The sequence below is a fragment of the Pseudophryne corroboree genome, chromosome 1 (assembly GCF_028390025.1).
Source record: "Pseudophryne corroboree isolate aPseCor3 chromosome 1, aPseCor3.hap2, whole genome shotgun sequence".
NCBI classification, from domain to species: Eukaryota; Metazoa; Chordata; class Amphibia; order Anura; family Myobatrachidae; genus Pseudophryne; species Pseudophryne corroboree.
The window spans coordinates 1,092,939,719-1,092,957,150 of record NC_086444.1 but is presented as its reverse complement, the minus strand read 5'-3'; the positions used below and the strand labels follow the sequence as shown (position 1 = coordinate 1,092,957,150).

Below are 17,432 nucleotides of genomic sequence, written 5' to 3'. Positions count from 1 at the left end.
TATCTTTGAAACAATCATTTTTAAGCACACCCTTGTCCTGGGATGATTTGCCCAGTACAAGGGTGTGCTTAAAAATAACTGTTTTGTTTGTTGACATGTGAGGGGTAGTGCTGCTGCCATGGTTATACGTTTTACCTTTGGTGTTGCCCATGTGACGCCACTTCTACATATTTTTCCAGGGCCACTATTAGTTCCCTATCTGCCCCTGGCTGAAATATTTGTGATCTACCCACATTTCCACCTGCTTCCGACTCAATGCTCATTCTGTGGCCACTTTCCAATGGGACCTGATCATTTATTCCACAACCGCAATTTTATTAAGCTAAGATACCATAAACACCACCAACACCCTCCTGAACTCAAACAGCATACTCAATGTATTGCCCACTTTGAGCCCTGCAAGATTCTCATCCTCTCTAACCAAAGCTGACCGCCTTGGTCCCATCCAGTGTCAACTTCTCTGCTCCCTCTTGTCCACTGTTGTCCAGTTCTACTGTAGCTCACTTTTTCCACCATTCTCGCTACAGTCCCATTTACTAACATCAAAGCCCACGTGGCATTTTGTTATTCATTATGATGGACCTTTCTGACAAAAACCTATGATTTTTTTTTAGATCACAACTTGATAAACAAACTTCCTAAGCCTCAATGCCTTCTGATAACCTTCCTATTCTCTAAAGCAGTGGTAGTCAACCCTGGTCCTCATGAGCTACCAACAGTTCACATTTTCCAGCTCACCAGGCAGGTGCACATGTGCAGTTATTATTAACTGTCACATTTTAAAAGGTCCACAGGTGGAGCTAATCATTTAACTTGTGATTCTGTGAGGAGACCTGGAAAACGTGTACTGTTGGTAGCTCTCGAGGACCAGGGTTGGCTACGCCTGCTCTAAAGCATTTTCATCAGCCATGTGATTCACTCCTACCCTACAACCCCACTAGTTTGTAAGCGCTCAGGAAAAGGGTCCTCGTCACCATTTCTCCATGACTGGTACTTTGTTCGTCAATGTTATTTTTATATATGTTGTTTCCCTGCCTTGGATCACAGTGATGCTTTACAAATAAACAGGAATATATAATAGACATATATATTATATAGTTTGCATGTGCAGAAGAGTTTACAATCTAATTTTAGTGCTTGAAATACAGGGAAACAAGGCGACTTGCTCAAGGTCACAATGAACTACTTGGACCAGGGTCTCCAGCCAATTTATGTCATTCTTAGTACATTTAACCATTAGGCGGCAAGCAGGGCTTTACCTAAGTATCAAACATAGATTTGCTTTTTGATGTTAGATCTGGTTACCAAGGGAACAGCCAATCCACAACACTTAGAACCATAACATAGGCGAAAGAAGGGGAGTAAAACATTCCCAAGTGTGTTGCTGTCAGTCTGTGCGCGTCACTCTGTCAGGACGTTTTGTGTGTGACCTCCTGGGTCTTTGGGTGATCGTCACTTTCTTTAATGCATGGCTGTCTCTCTGTGTAAGAGTGATAACGAGCAAACGGGTATCCTGACAGGCCCGAGTTTATCCGTCTGCCACTTCTGGCCTCTGCGAGCATAGACAGGAGGCACTGTATTCACACACACACTCCCTCTCTCTCTCCCTCTCTCTCTCTCTCTCTTTTTCTCTCTCGCTGCCTTCAGCTGACTGGCAGTAGCCTTTCTTAATATAGTTCAATGGCTTCAGAAAGAAAGCCTGTGAGGAGAGCTCTATACTAGCTGCCCGTGGTCAGATCATGACCTAACTCACCATGAACTTGGAAGGGCTTGAAATGATAGCCGTTCTTATCGTCATTGTACTCTTTGTGAAATTATTGGAACAGTTTGGGCTTATTGAAGCAGGTATAGAAGGTAAGATAGTGATTTATTCTGTAAGTTTGCGACTACAACTTGCTGTTGTGCTGGTCATTTGAGAAGTTGTATGCTCACTTCTGCAGTATGTATGTGCTTTTTTTCCCCCCCTAGATTGTTCCAAGTTATGCTTATCAATTATTTATTTATACACCACTGTAATATGGTGCAGTAAAGTCTTAGCTTACAGAGTGTTAACGTACTTTTGAGCCTGGGTGCTAGATGCTCCAACAGGTGCAGCAGAAATTAGAATACTCAGTATTTGTCATATATTGCTAATGTTTAATGCATGTTTAAAACTCACAGAGCCATAAATGCAGTACCTCCTTGTAGTTTAGCTTGGAATCTTACTGCTTTATATAGAAACAGACAAAAACTATTATAGCTTGAAACATGTATACAGTATCTCTTCCAATAAATGAGTTGCATTAATTTCAACCCTAACGTGGATGCTAATAGTCTGTAACAGAAACTTGGTATTATGTGATTATGTTTATTGCTAAACACATCACACTTTGATATTACAAAATGTCATGCCTGAGGTTTGTTTGTTTGTTGTGTTTTCTTTTAATGCCCAAAGCGTCTTGCAATGTAGCATCTCACATAATCCAAATCTTGTTTTTACCTTCATTATGTAGTTTGTTTCAGTGTGTTATCACATTACACTTAATCAATGGCATCGGCTCATTACTACAGGTGGTTGAACGATACCTGTGGAAATTGTTTAATCAGAGATCTCCAATCCGTTACATACATGTCCATGTCAAGTAACAGATCCTGTTGAATTCTTGCTGCACAGATAATTGCTTTGAGAATAACCCTCTTTGGGTTTCACACTTCAGGTGTCAGAGATGCTTTTATTTATATGTATGTGTGATATTACACATCTAATTCTGACTGTGTTTTCAAACTTAAAGAATGATTGTTTAATAGTCTGAGATATTGGAAGCAGCAGGTACTGTGTAATCGGCTGTTGGAAGTCCCGTATTTATTTAAAGACAGTTTAAAGGACAAGTGTTGGTTAACCTGTCGGTGACGTTTAGAAGTATTTTTCTGAATTACATGACGCTGCTAATGAATCTAAATAAGATGCCACTTACCTTACATCTCATTGCTGTATCGCAAACCTGATTTACTGTAGCATCCAAGACAGATGTGGATTAGGTAACAGATGCAGTTCTTTGGACAAATAGATTCAGTACATGAACAGAATACCTATGTGTTATACCTATAAGTATGAGCAAAGCTAAAAAGCAGTTTTCTCTTACAGCTTCAGAGATATTTTCCTGCAAACATACAAGTTGTATATATTAAAATAAAATATAATTGACATATGTTGAAGAAATAAGTCCGTTTCTATTACATTTACCGTTTTGTATTATTTGTGCTAATAGTTCACCGTACCGCTTCATCTATTCTAAAGTATGTTCAAATCTCACCCTGTTATCTGCTATTGCAATCTAAACCTCAGCCAAACATCTATTATAAAGTATGTTCAAATCTCACCGTTATCTGCTATTGCAATCTAAACCTCAGCAAAACATCTATTATAAAGTATGTTCAAATCTCATCCTGTTATCTGCTATTGCAATCTAAACCTCAGCAAAACATCTATTCTAAAGTATGTTCAAATCTCATGTTAGATAGTTTTGTGATTTCTGGTTTTGTGTGTAATTTAAAATACCTGTGTTTCAAAGTTTGGTCAGTGCCGCATATTTATTCAAGGCAGACTGGGCTGGTGTCTGCTTAGTCAAACACTGGGTAATTTAGCACCTTTGATTAGTGAGACATTTGTCTCAGCTGTAGTTGTGTCAATTTACCATAGTATATCTGTAGCTTCAGCCATGCACAGCTGTGCGTGTCAGCTGTGCGTTCCAATACTCAAAGCGTTCCTATCGCTAATCATTTTGAAAAGTAACAGTTAAAAAAACAGTTGAACAAACATTGAACAACATCAAGAAAGAAATCCAGAACATTATGTGGACTCATTAAACCTCTGAAATGAAATCACCAGGACTATGCCCACTAACCCACTGGCAGAGAACATCAGTAGTACCTTACAGGCCTACCCGTCAAGGATGGACTACTCCACCCAGGGTAATTCTACGCAGTGCGCAGAAGATGGCTGCCGCACCTGGTACCCTATGAGGGTGGAATACACAGCCCATGGAAGTTATTACCCAAAATGCCTACACCAATCATGCATTATTCCTTCTGTTTCTTTTTTTTTTTTTGTCTGTGTGGTTTATCTTTTGATGTGTAATACTTAAATCTTCTGTATTATGTGCATTGTTTGAGTTCTAGTTGGCGCCGTGGATGGCTGCCTCGGTGCTGCTCTGCCAAGCAGCCTTCGATTTTAGTCTTACATGTATAATATGTTGAGTCTATTGTACAGTTGCAATGTGCAGTATGAACTTATAGGTGTAATGTATGCTATGTTTTTCCCCCTTCTTATGCCATGTATTCCCCTTTCATGTTGCTGCTTGGCGATGCATTGTACCACAAACAATTCCTAGTGTATGCGAGTACACCTGGCCAATAAAGCTGATTCTGATTCATGAATATTAAAATTAGAGGCCCTGATACAGAGGTGCGGGCACTATTGATGTCGGGCGCAGAGGAGCGATGTTTTGCTACTGTGCATATAACAAAACCGCACTGCGCACATGCAGCGATTAATTAGCGATTGCGGATGCACAGATTTATTCGCAAAGTGAGTGACAGGTAGTGAGTGATTCAGAGAGGTAATGGGGGGATGGTTAGAAAAACGCAGGTATTTAGGGCCCGTTTTATATCCGTGTCCTAATCCTGCACTACGAATTCATATGCAGCAGGAGAGACCCCAGTGCCTTAGGTGAGATGCTCATTTGGAGACAGCATAGGGTTGCCCAGATGTCCGATGTAAGCAGCGAATGAGAGCCGCCGGTAGTAGGAGTCTCTGTTTACAAGACGGCGGATGAGTCATTATTGTATTTTCACAAGTATGCTGTAACGAATTCGCAGCTGCGCCAGCAACTTTGTACACCTCAGAATTAGCATATTGAACCCACTAAGGGCCCCTTAGGCTTTCCGTGGCCACAACATCTTTCACCTGATTCCCGTTCTCAGTGCATCTTGCACATGCACATTCACACTGTCCTCCACAGTGGGGAGCGTGTCTCATGTCCCCACTGCGCATGTCTGAATCAGCATAGAGCTTTATTGGTTTATTACATAAAGCATACACTTAGTGGCTACTTTATTAGGTACTGTACATCATTCCAGTACCATTGCCACCTAAAGAGCCTGAATTCTTGGTGGTATAGATTCAACAACGTGTTGTAAATGAAAATACAGTAATCATGTGTTACAGCAGTAGTACAGGTATACAGAAGAGTTCCTCGGTATGAACAGTATGTCCAGCCTTGAAGTGGATGGGCTACAGCAGGAGAAGTCTACACCAATTTCCACTCCTGTCATCTAACAACAGGAAACTGAGGCTATCATGGGCACAGGCTCACTAATACTGGCCAATCAGTGACAGTATCTCTGATTTTATGGTTATGGTCTAATAAGAATGTTTATAGCTTCTCTCAGGGCCGGATTAAGGTATGTGGGGGTCCTGGGCAACACAGTTGTGTGGGGGTCCCTATATATATATATATATATATATATATATATATATATATATATATACACTGCTCAAAAAAATAAAGGGAACACTTAAACAACACAATGTAACTCCATGTCAATCACACTTCTGTGAAATCAAACTGTCCACTTAGGAAGCAACACTGATTGATAATCAATTTCACATGCTGTTGTGTGAATGGAATAGACAACAGGTGGAAATTAAAGGCAATTAGCCCCTAATAAAGGAGTTGTTCTGCAGGTGGTGACCACAGACCACTTTTCAGCTCCTATGCTTTCTGGATGATGTTTTGATCACTTTTGAAAGCTAGCGGTGCTTTCACTCTAGTGGTAGCATGAGATGGAGTCTACAACCCACACAAGTGGCTCAGGTAGTGCAGCTCATCCAGGATGGCACATCAATGCGACCTGTGGCAAGAAGGTTTGCTGTGTCTGTCAGCGTAGTGTCCAGAGCATGGAGGCGCTACCAGGAGACAGGCCAGTACATCAGGAGACGTGGAGGAGGCCGTAGGAGGGCAACAACCCAGCAGCAGGACCACTACCTCCGCCTTTGTGCAAGGTGGAACAGGAGGAGCACTGCCAGAGTCCTGCAAAATGACCTCCAGCAAGCCACAAATGTGCATGTGTCTACTCAAACGATCAGAAACAGACTCCATGAGGGTGGTATGAGGGCCCGACGTCCACAGGTGGGGGTTGTGCTTACAGCCCAACACCGTGCAGGACGTTTGGCATTTGCCAGAGAACACCAAGATTGGCAAATTCTCCACTGCTGCCCTGTGCTCTTCACAGATGAAAGCAGGTTCTCACTGAGCACATGTGACAGACGTGACAGAGTCTGGAGACGCCAAGGAAAACGTTCTGCTGCCTGCAACATCCTCCAGCATGACCAGTTTGGCAGTTGGTCAGTAATGGTGTGAGGTGGCATTTCTTTGGGGGGCCATACAGCCCTCCATGTGCTCGCCAGAGATAGCCTGACTGCCATTAGGTACCGAGATGAGATCCTCAGACCCCTTGTGAGACCATATGCTGGTGCGGTTGGCCCTGGGTTCCTCCTAATGCAAGACACTGCTAGACCTCATGTGGCTGGAGTGTGTCAGCAGTTCCTGCAAGACGAAGGCATTGATGATATGGACTGGCCCGCCCGTTCCCCAGACCTGAATCCAATTGAGCACAGCTGGGACATCATGTCTCGCTCCATCCACCAACACCACGTTGCACCACAGACTGTCCAGGAGTTGGCGGATGCTTTAGTCCAGGTCTGGGAGGAGATCCCTCAGGAGACCATCTGCCACCTCATCAGGAGCATGCCCAGGTGTTGTAGGGAGGTCATACAGGCACGTGGAGGCCACACACACTACTGAGCCTCATTTTGACTTGTTTTAAGGACATTACATCAAAGTTGGATCAGCCTGTAGTGTGTTTTCCACTTTACTTTTGAGTGTGACTCCAAATCCAGACCTCCATGGGTTAATAAATTTGATTTCCATTGATAATTTTTGTGTGATTTTGTTGTCAGCACATTAAAATATGTAAAGAACAAAGTATTTAATAAGATTATTTCATTCATTTAGATCTAGGATCATGTGTTATTTTAGTGTTCCCTTTATTATTTTGAGCAGTGTATATATATATATATATATATATATATTATAGCCAGTAATTTTCCTGTAGCTGCGGTCCTCACTTACTGTAGGTTAAATAACCAGGCCTGCAGCTAGGGCTGCATATATCCTGGCCAGCAAGAGGGGCTTGTACCCTGGGCAGAGAGAGCCTCCAGCCATACACTGAAGTGTTGCATTTTCACATGGCATGTATAGAGAAAACAGATGGTCTGTCGTGAATAATATGAAAGATATGAAGGACCTGTTGTGGGACTGACACTTCCACACATGCATTTTCATTGAGAACTTTACTAACTTTACTAACTACTCAGATACATACACCAAGAGTGAGTAACTGCTCCTCCCATGATGAATTAGACTAGTCTTGTTTCCATAATGCAGTACCAAGGACACAATGCTTCTTGTTCCTATGTTTGCTTTTTGGATTGTTGTTATTAATTATTATTATTATTATTATTATTATTATTATTATTAATCATTATTATCATCCAATATATAAAAATGAAAATGTGTCCTTCTGTCTTTCTATATAAATCCACAGTTTAAAAGCGAAGAGCGTGAAATTTTACATACAAGCGTATTAAAACATGGCAGAGGCAACTAAAACAATATGAAATCCCTAACACCCCTAGGTGGGCAGACAGCAGCACAGAGTATATCAGGAGGCAGCATAACTCCGGAATTGCTGGAGCAATGTACTCAAAAATTGGTACACATATCCCTTCAAATCTGGGAACAAACTCTGTGGGGGTTAGACACCCCTAGCAGCCCTAGGGGTGGGACAGCAGCACACAATATTTCAGGAGACAGCAAAACTGTGAAAGGCCTGGAGCAATTTACACCAAACTTGGTACACATCTGACTTACAATCTGGGAACAAACTCTGTGGGGGTTAGACACCCCTAGCACCCCTAGGGGACAGCAGTACAGAGTATTTCAGGAGACAGCATAACGCCAGAATGCCTAGATCAATTTACAACAAACTTGGTACACATGTGACTTACCAGCTGGGAACAAACACTGTGGGGGTAAGACACCCCTAGCACCCTTTAGGGTTGAGGCAGCAGCACAGACTATGTCAGCAGACAGCATAACTCTGGAATGCCTGGAGCAATTTACACCAAACTTGCTACACATATTACTTAAACTCTGGGAACAAACACTGTGGGGGTAACACACCACTAGCACCCCTAGGGGTGGGCCAGCAGCACAGACTATATCAGGACATGCATGATATGTCAGTGATGACAGGGCTGCATGTGCCAGGGGCAGTGGCATGATGTGAGGAGGGGAATGGAGGTAGCACGAACCCACACACAGAGTTATATAGTGGAAGTAGCACTGTGCCCCAGCAGCACAGAGTATATCAGGAGATGCATAATGTGCTGTGCTATATAAGAAACTGTGGAGTGTTTTGGGGAGGAGGATCTATCTAGGTACTAATCTAATATATGACAGCGAAAATTTGTACTTTTGTCTTTCTGTCTTTCTATACTAATCCACAATTTACAAGCGAAGATTGTGAAATTTTACATACGAGCGTATTAAAACACGGTCGAGGCAACTAAAAAAATTTGAAATGTATAGTGGGAAGAGCAAGGTCCCTTGGGGGACCAAAAAGGTGTCTGCCCACTACACAAAGTGTGTCAGGGAAGCAAGATATGCCTACATACTAGATCTCCAACCAACGTAAATTAACGAACATCTATCATTCTAATTTACCATCCTCATCCCCTAGCGAAGCATGGGTATTCAGTTATCTACAATGTTATTTATACTGTGTGTTTAATATTTACATTTATTTTGGTAAACAGACATTCTTAAAATCCCGGGCAACGCCGGGTACTCCAGCTAGTTATCTATATATTAATAGCAGAAGGTCGACTTTGATGAGTGACATATTTCTATGATCAGGGGCGTATCTAGAGAGGAGGAGGCACATGTGCCCCTCCTCTTTAGCTGGCGGCAGCACTATGCCTCTAGCGCTGTCCCAGAGTCTAGAGCGCCTGCGCAGATCTCCAGGAAAATGGTGCGGTGGCCATTTTCCCAGTGATTTTCCTACTGTTCATACACGAAACACTAGGAAACTGGCACCGTGCCATTTTCCGGTGATTTCTGCAGCGCTGCTGCTTCGCCGTGGGACTCCGGAGGATAAGTATTACATATAATGGGTGCACCTGGACCCCGGGAGCCAGTGTGCACCGCACACACTGCACCGATTATATATACGCCATCGTCTATGATGCTGTTGTCTGAGTCTTGGTCTGTAGATTTCCAGAAAAATATCGACATTGAAATTGGTTGCTTTGTTACTCTTGTCAACCCTACCTCCTCCCCAGCTGCCATGTGTCCCTACTGCTACACCTACCCGGTCCCTCCTACCACTGCCACCATTACCCTCACACCCTGCCCCAGCTGCCATGTGTCCCTACTGCTACACCTACCCAGTCCCTCCTACCACTGCCATCATCACCTCACACCCTGCCCCACCTGCCATGTGTCCCTACTATTACACCTACCCAGCCACCCCCACCACCTCCCCCAGCTACCATGTGTGTCCCTACTACTATCCCTACCCAGTCACTTGTACTACTTCTACCATAACCACCACCACCTCCTCAGCTGCCATGTATCAATACTATACTACTACTACCACCACCCAGTCCCTCCTACCACCACCTCCTCAGCTGTCATGTATCAATACTACTACTACTACCACCACCACCCAGTCCCTCCTATCACCACCTCCTCAGCTGCCATGTATCAATACTACTACTACCACCACCCAGTCCCTCCTACCACCACCTCCTCAGCTGCCATGTATCAATACTACTACTACCACCACCACCACCAGCACCACCACCCAGTCCCTCCTACCACCACCTCCTCAGCTGCTATGTATCAATACTACTACTACCAACACCCAGTCCCTCCTACCACCACCTCCTCAGCTGCCATGTATCAATACTACTACTTCCACCATCCAGTCCCTCCTACCACCACCTCCTCAGCTGCCATGTGTCAATACTACTACTACCACCACCACCCAGTCCCTCCTACCACCACCTCCTCAGCTGTCATGTATCAATACAGTACTACTACTACCACACCACCACCCAGTCCCTCCTACCACCACCTCCTCATCTGCCATTTATCAATACTACTTCTACCACCACCACCACCCAGTCCCTCCTACCACCACCTCCTCAGCTGCCGTGTATCAATACTACTACTTCCACCATCCAGTCCCTCCTACCACCATCTCCTCAGCTGCCATGTATCAATACTACTACCACCTAGTCCCTCCTACCACCACCTCCTCAGCTGCCATGTATCAATACTATTACTACCACCATCACCATCACCCAGTCCCTCCTACGACCTCCTCAGCTGCCATGTATCAATACTATTACTACCACCACCACCACCCAGTCCCTCCTACCACCTCCTCAGCTGCCATCTGTCAATACTACCACTACCACCACCCAGTCCCTCCTACCACCACCTCCTCAGCTGCCATGTATCAATACTACTACTTTCACCACCCAGTCCCTCCTACCACCACCTCCTCAGCTGCCATGTATCAATACTACTACTACCACACCACCACCCAGTCCCTCCTACCACCACCTCCTCAGCTGCCATGTATCAATACTACTTCTAAAAGCACCACCACCCAGTTCCTCCTACCACCACCTCCTCAGCTGCCATGTATCAATACTACTACTACTACTACCACCACCACCCAGTCCCTCCTACCACCACCTCCTCAGCTGCCATGTATCAATACTATTACTACCACCCCCACCACCACCACCACCACCCAGTCCCTCCTACCCAGGGACGTGCGGTGAGCTAAATGGCTCAGGAGGCACTGGCTAACCCCAGAGCCAGATTTACATGCAATATATGAGCCAAAGCGTACATCTGGGCATTATACACAGGTGCAGCAGTATAAACTCTTGGAAATTTGGTGGGTTTTGATCATAGATGTGTGGAAAAGATAAGCAGGTGAGGCACTGCCTCACCTGCCATAGACTTTTTACTCCAGAGTTTTTGCTATAAAAATTATTAGAATAATGCAAAGAAGATATTTCAAACAAATTATCAGTATTTTTCATATATTTTATTCAGTGAAAACTCTGGTTTAAACGTAAGTATGACAGGAAAGGCTCTGCCTCACCTGCCTCACCCCACCGCATGTCACTGCTCCTACCACCACCTCCTCAGCTGCCATGTATCAATACTACTACTACTTCCACCATCCAGTCCCTCCTACCACCACCTCCTCAGCTGCCATGTACCAATACTACTACCACCACCACCACCCAGTTTCTCCTACCACCACCTCCTCAGCTGCCATGTATCAATACTACTACTACCACAACCCAGTCCCTCCTACCACCACCTCCTCAGCTGCCATGTATCAATACTACTACTACCACCACCACCCAGTCCCTCCTACCACCACCTCCTCAGCTGCCATGTATCAATACTGCTACTTCCACCATCCAGTCCCTCCTACCACAACCTCCTCAGCTGCCATGTATCACTACTACTACTACTACCACCACCACCACCCATTCCCTCTTACCACCACCTCCTCAGCTGCCATGTATCATTACTACTACTACCACCACCACCCAGTCCCTCCTACCATTACCACCATCACCCCCACCACCTCCCCCATGTCACTGCTGCTGGGCAGCTCTGCAGCATACTTAACTGTCTGTGACCACTGAGGCTGAGGGTAGTTGTGAAGGAGTGTGGTGGAAATATTATGACTAAGGGCATCCTGACCCCTTAATTCACTTATTGACATATATAAAGTATACAATTGGATGACAATTGTCCTTTTTTTAAATATTTTTTTACATGTATCAATTTATTTTTACTTTTGGACACAAACAAATAAAATAGTACAATATTTACAATGTGGTAATAGCTACATAATAAAGGTGCAACAAGAGGATCCAGTCAGGATCCCGGCGATCGGGAGCCCAGCTGTCAAAATGCAGGCGCCGGAATTTCCCCGTCGTCGGCATCATGGAAAGGTACACAACACCGGTGTCAGGATCCTGAACTATAGTCTTGCCAGGCAGCTGGATAAGTAAGCCACAGGGGGGGAGGCTAGGCTTAGGCTGGGGGGTGGGGGGGGTTTAGGGTTAGGCTGCGGATATGGGGGATTAGGTTTAGGATGCAGGAAGGAGGAAGTTAGGTTTAGGCTGCGAGAAGGCAGGTTTAGAGGGCCATGGGAGGAAGGTAAGTATACTTAACTTCCCCCTGTCGAGATCCTCACTGTCGGGATGCCGCAGTCAGTATCCCGCCTGCCAATATCCTCACCACCGGCATTTCCAACCCAACCCACAATAAGCTATATAATTAGTCCATGACCAGCCATTTTTTTTATTAGAATATATACCCAAAGATTCTATACAACACATTCATGGAAAAATATCTCTTCATGGCATATTGGTGCAACGATGACTATGATATGTCTAGATACCACAGAAAGTAAAGCTGACACAAATAACTAACAAATAAAAAATAAATAGTAAATAACATAAAATAAATAATAATAAGAAATAAGCAATAGGTAATCCCAGAGGTGAGTCAAGGGGACATTATCCTATTAATTAGAGATGTGCGCCAACCCTGTGTATTCGTTTTGGATTTGTATTAACTCTGTGTTTTGGTTTTGCCAAAACCGCCCTCAGATGTTTGTGTATTGGATCTGTATTTTTTTTTAAAATTGTTAAAAATGGCTAAACTCACAGTTTTGCCAGCTTTTGTTCCTACAGTATAATGAACCTCAATAACATTCCTTTCCAGTCATTTCCAGTGACTTTTAACAATCTCACAGTTCATAATATTGTTTCTATCCAGTTTAGGCCTAAAGATTGCACGGGGCTAGCTGGCTGAATAAGCTAACCGATAGCAGTGGGCGGCACAAACCAAGTAAAGATAGCAAGAGTATTTTCATTAATAAAGAACTAGCTCAGATACCCGAGGAAAGTACAGGGAAATGGAGGTGGAGTATATAGTGGAAGGCAGGTAAAAGTATGATTGATTGCAGTAACTGACTATTAAAAAAAAAAATGAAATTGAGACATGGACTAAAAGAATACAAGAATGATCAATTGATTATTACATAAAAAAAAAAAATTGAGACATGGACTACACGACCTTCTGTTTTGCATGAGAGAAAAGGCCATGAGCGAATACAAGAATGATCAATTGATTGATTCATTAAACTTAACTTGAGTGAGGCCTAGATCAAGACCTGTAGGCTGATTTGCATGGCAAAAATGCCATAAAATACAAGAATGATCGATTGATTGAATAATTAATTCATTAAAATAAACATGTGTGAGGCACAACATAATTTCTGGTTAAAAATGTGTTGCAAATTAGTAATGCACAGACTGTCCCCAATGCCCCCTAAAAACAGGCCATTATGAAAATAAAAGTGGTGCAAGATGGAATTGTTCTTGAGGCCTCCTACCTACTTTTATGAAGGCCATGCACAGTTTAAGGAAGTAAGCACTTCAGTGACAGGGACTGACACTTGTAGCTTAAGTACTTGGTTTGTTTGGGTCCAACCAGTTTTTGGGAAGGACTACATCTGATCACTAATGAGGAGGTAGACGATGAGGGTGTTAATTACAACAAATTATTATGATTTTGTAAAATAAATTTCATGAACTTGCCACAAATGACATAACATGGAGGAGGTGCCTAGATTGTTAACATCCCTACTTCTACTGTGTCTTCACAAATGGAGCAAATGCCTTTACAAACATTGTCAGAATTTGTGTAAAAATAATCCCACACCCAAGAGGTAGCTTTTTGGTCTTTTGCACTGGTATCACGGTGGCTCTGTTATTATCACAGGGTAAAACTACTGCCACTGGTGGCTGACTTACACAAACATCATCAACATCCTCATCACCCCCATTAGCGTCAGATAGTACACAAATATCCCTTCCACATTAGCATCCTCAATATTTATTATGTTATCATCACCAACTTTATTTGTACTGCTCATCCCCACATGGTGCAGAAAGGGTGGAAGGACAGTTTGAGAAATGTCAGACTTACATATACTGTTGCTAATGTGGACAGCCCTAAACTCTCCTCAGGGATTCGTGAACACACAGTTTGTTTTTCACCTTTTAGTGTTATTTTTTTGGACATTGATTAGTCAGTTTTAAATGTTACACCTCTACCCTTTTTTAACATTGTAAAATATATTAACTTCATGTGCCCTTTCCTAAACTTTCTGCCCCCCGGACCACCTTTAGAAGATACTGTAGTATTATCATGACTGGCAGCAGCCACAGCACTAGTACTTGGTTGTTGCTTCTATTTTCTATCGACTGGTCATAATATATATCGACTCGCTGCTTATATTTATTAATGCAGTAGCACAGCAACTCACACTGCGTAGTCATAGTGCTTATATTTATCTGAATGCAGTGGGGTAAAGGACATACAGTACAGCACACACAATACTGTTACTCACAAATGACAACTCACACTGCTGAGTCACAGTGCTTATATTTATTTGAACGCAGTGGGGTACAGTACCTACAGCACATACAAGGTGTACAAAAATATATATTTTTTTACTTTTTCTCAAATGACAACTCGCACTGTGAAGTCACAGTGTTTATATTTATGTGAATGCAGTGGGGTACGGCACCTACAACACACACAATTTGTACAAAACAACCCCACGTTTAACTTTTCATCAAAAACCTTTACGGGCATCAGCGTGCACTGTGCACAAAAAAGGGTTAATGCTACTGCCCTGTGTTAGGAGCTATGAGCTGCAATGTATACTAGGCAGTGACCAAAAAACACCAGTGTGCAACAAGGGCTAATGCTGCCCAAGGATTATATTAGCTCTGGGCTGCACTGCAGGCAGTGACAAAAATTTTTTTAGCAGTGTGCACCAAGGTTTAATACTGCCCTATATGGTGCTCTGGGCTGCACTGTGGGCAGTTACAAAAAACACCATTGTGCTGTGCACCAAGGGATAATGTTCAGAGGCATCAGTGTAACACACTTAAGACCTTAGATATAACTTCCTGCACTATACAAAATAATAAGCATTGATTTGCCAACTGCTTATCCTGTATTTAGCTTGGCCAATATTAACAATAGAGCCTGAGGGGACTGGAGTGGACAGATAGGTAAACTCAGCAGTCATCAATTTCACCAGCACACACCATCAGCATACAGCTCTCCGGTGGTCCTGTGTGAAATGGCACCCGAATCACAGGGGGGACGGGACTTATAAACAATCTAAAATACAAGTTTTGATGCCTGGAAGATGATGATTTGCCTCAGTTTGGAATGCGAACAAGGCTGAAAAACCCAACGGATTCCTTCGGATCCTGGAAGTTTGGGTGCTCTTGGTTTTCAGAAAACTGAGCCCACACATCTTTGCTATTAATGGTACAAAAATTATATTTCTGAAATTTTCAAAGAAAAAAAACACACTCTTCCAACCAAACATCACCCTATATTATCTAGAGATAACAGTACATATACCAATCAGTGGTCTCAAATATCTTTAAAATATGCATTTCAGTATTACTGTCCAAAGTTTCAATATATCTTCCACTGGCATTAATGTACGCACAAATACTGTACTGCAAGAGCTTAATGGAATGGGATTCGAATGGCCGAGCAGCTGCATGCAAGCCTCACATCACCAAGTCCAATGCCAAGTGTCGGAGTGGTGTAAAGCACACCGACACTGGACTGTGGACAGGTGGAAACGTGTTCTGTGGAGTGATGAATCATGCTTCCCTGTTTGGCAGTCAGATGGGTGAGTCTGGCAGATGCCGGGAGAACGTTACCGGCGCTGGGAGAATGTTACCTGACTGCATTATGCCAACTGTGAAGTTTGGTGGAGGAAAGAAAATGGTATGGGGCTGTTTATCAAGGTTTGGGCTAGGCCCCTTATCTCCAGTGTAGGGCAATCTTAATGCTTCAGCATACCAAGACATTTTGAACAATGCTATGCTTCAAACTTTGTGGCAACAGTTTGGGGAAGGCTCTTTTCTATTCCAACATGGCATGTTGATGAATTCATTGTGGAAGAACTTGACTGGCCTGCACAGAGCCCTGACCTCAACCCTATTGAGCACCTTTAGGATAAACTGGAACGGAGATTGCGAGCCATGCCCACTTACCCAGTATACAGTAAATGCTCTACAGAATGAATGGGCACAAATGACCATAAAAACACTCCAAAATCTTGTGGAAAGCCTTCCAAGAAGAGAAGAAGCTGCCATGGCTGCAAAAGAAGGACCAGCTCCATATTAATGTATATGTATTTGAATACTTTTGTCCATATAATGTATCATAACAATGGGTAAGTCCCTTTCCAATATCAGGTAAAGTTGCCCTTCTATTGAAGTATAATATCTTCGAAAAAAGCTTTTTCACATCACTTAAAAATGATTGAGTAGTCCAATTCCGAAATTTTATTTTATTCGCTACAGTCACTGCCCCAACTGATAGTGGAATAATGGAACTGCTGTTTTCACCAAAATCCCACACTGTGTGAAGTTGGTGTTTAACTTTGCCACAGGATCTTTACAGAGGGCTAACCAAAATATTTGATTAATGAATCCACCTTTTTTTCTTCCAAAACTTAATCATACTTCCACATTCCCACACACTGTATTGTGGCAGAAGGTAGAGTCTGAGTTTGTACATTTCTAGCACTGGCCTGTATCTATCAACACCATATGTTTCCTTTGGCTTGGGGAAATAAAAGCTCTGTGAAGCGTTTCCTATGCACTTCTTGTAACATAGCAGAGTACAGAATATCCATAACTTTGTCTTGATGGGATGTACATTTAACTGAAAGTTTTTCTTTAGTTAATAGAACAGGTTATGGTGATTCAGAGGAAGATGTAGTGTCATTTGACTCAGTCCCTACTGCATCTTTATGATAATGCTGTGGCTGATGAATGTCCAATTGAGGTGCCCACTGGCCCCAAAGCAATTCCGCTGATGTGTGTACAAAGACGCATTATTGGTGCACCATCGGCCAGAACCATCAGATATTGCACTTGACTATGGCAAGTGCAGAATGTCCACCTGAACATTGTTGTTGGTGTTAGTGCAACTGTCTTAAGATGCAGTGGCTGACACCAACACACCCATGACACGCTAGCGACTGGTAGCACCCCCCCCCCATTTTTACATTTATCAAAATTGACCTTAAGTAAATTTCCCCCTTAATGTGCCTTGAGGACGGAGGTAGGGAATCACTGTTAGAATTTATGGCCGACCGTGTAACCA

The 17,432-nt window shown here is 43.1% G+C and overlaps 1 protein-coding gene across 1 annotated transcript in view; it reads left to right on the top strand.

Annotated features, from left to right (window-relative positions):
- The first annotated feature begins 1,465 nt into the window (after positions 1-1,465).
- Positions 1,466-17,432, top strand: part of KCNIP4 (potassium voltage-gated channel interacting protein 4) — a 1,130,783-nt gene continuing 1,114,816 nt past the window's right edge. The window contains exon 1 of the mRNA XM_063921664.1: positions 1,466-1,854. Within this exon, the coding sequence (XP_063777734.1) occupies positions 1,755-1,854 (100 nt within the window). The 5' untranslated portion in view covers positions 1,466-1,754. The remainder of the gene's footprint in view (positions 1,855-17,432) is intronic.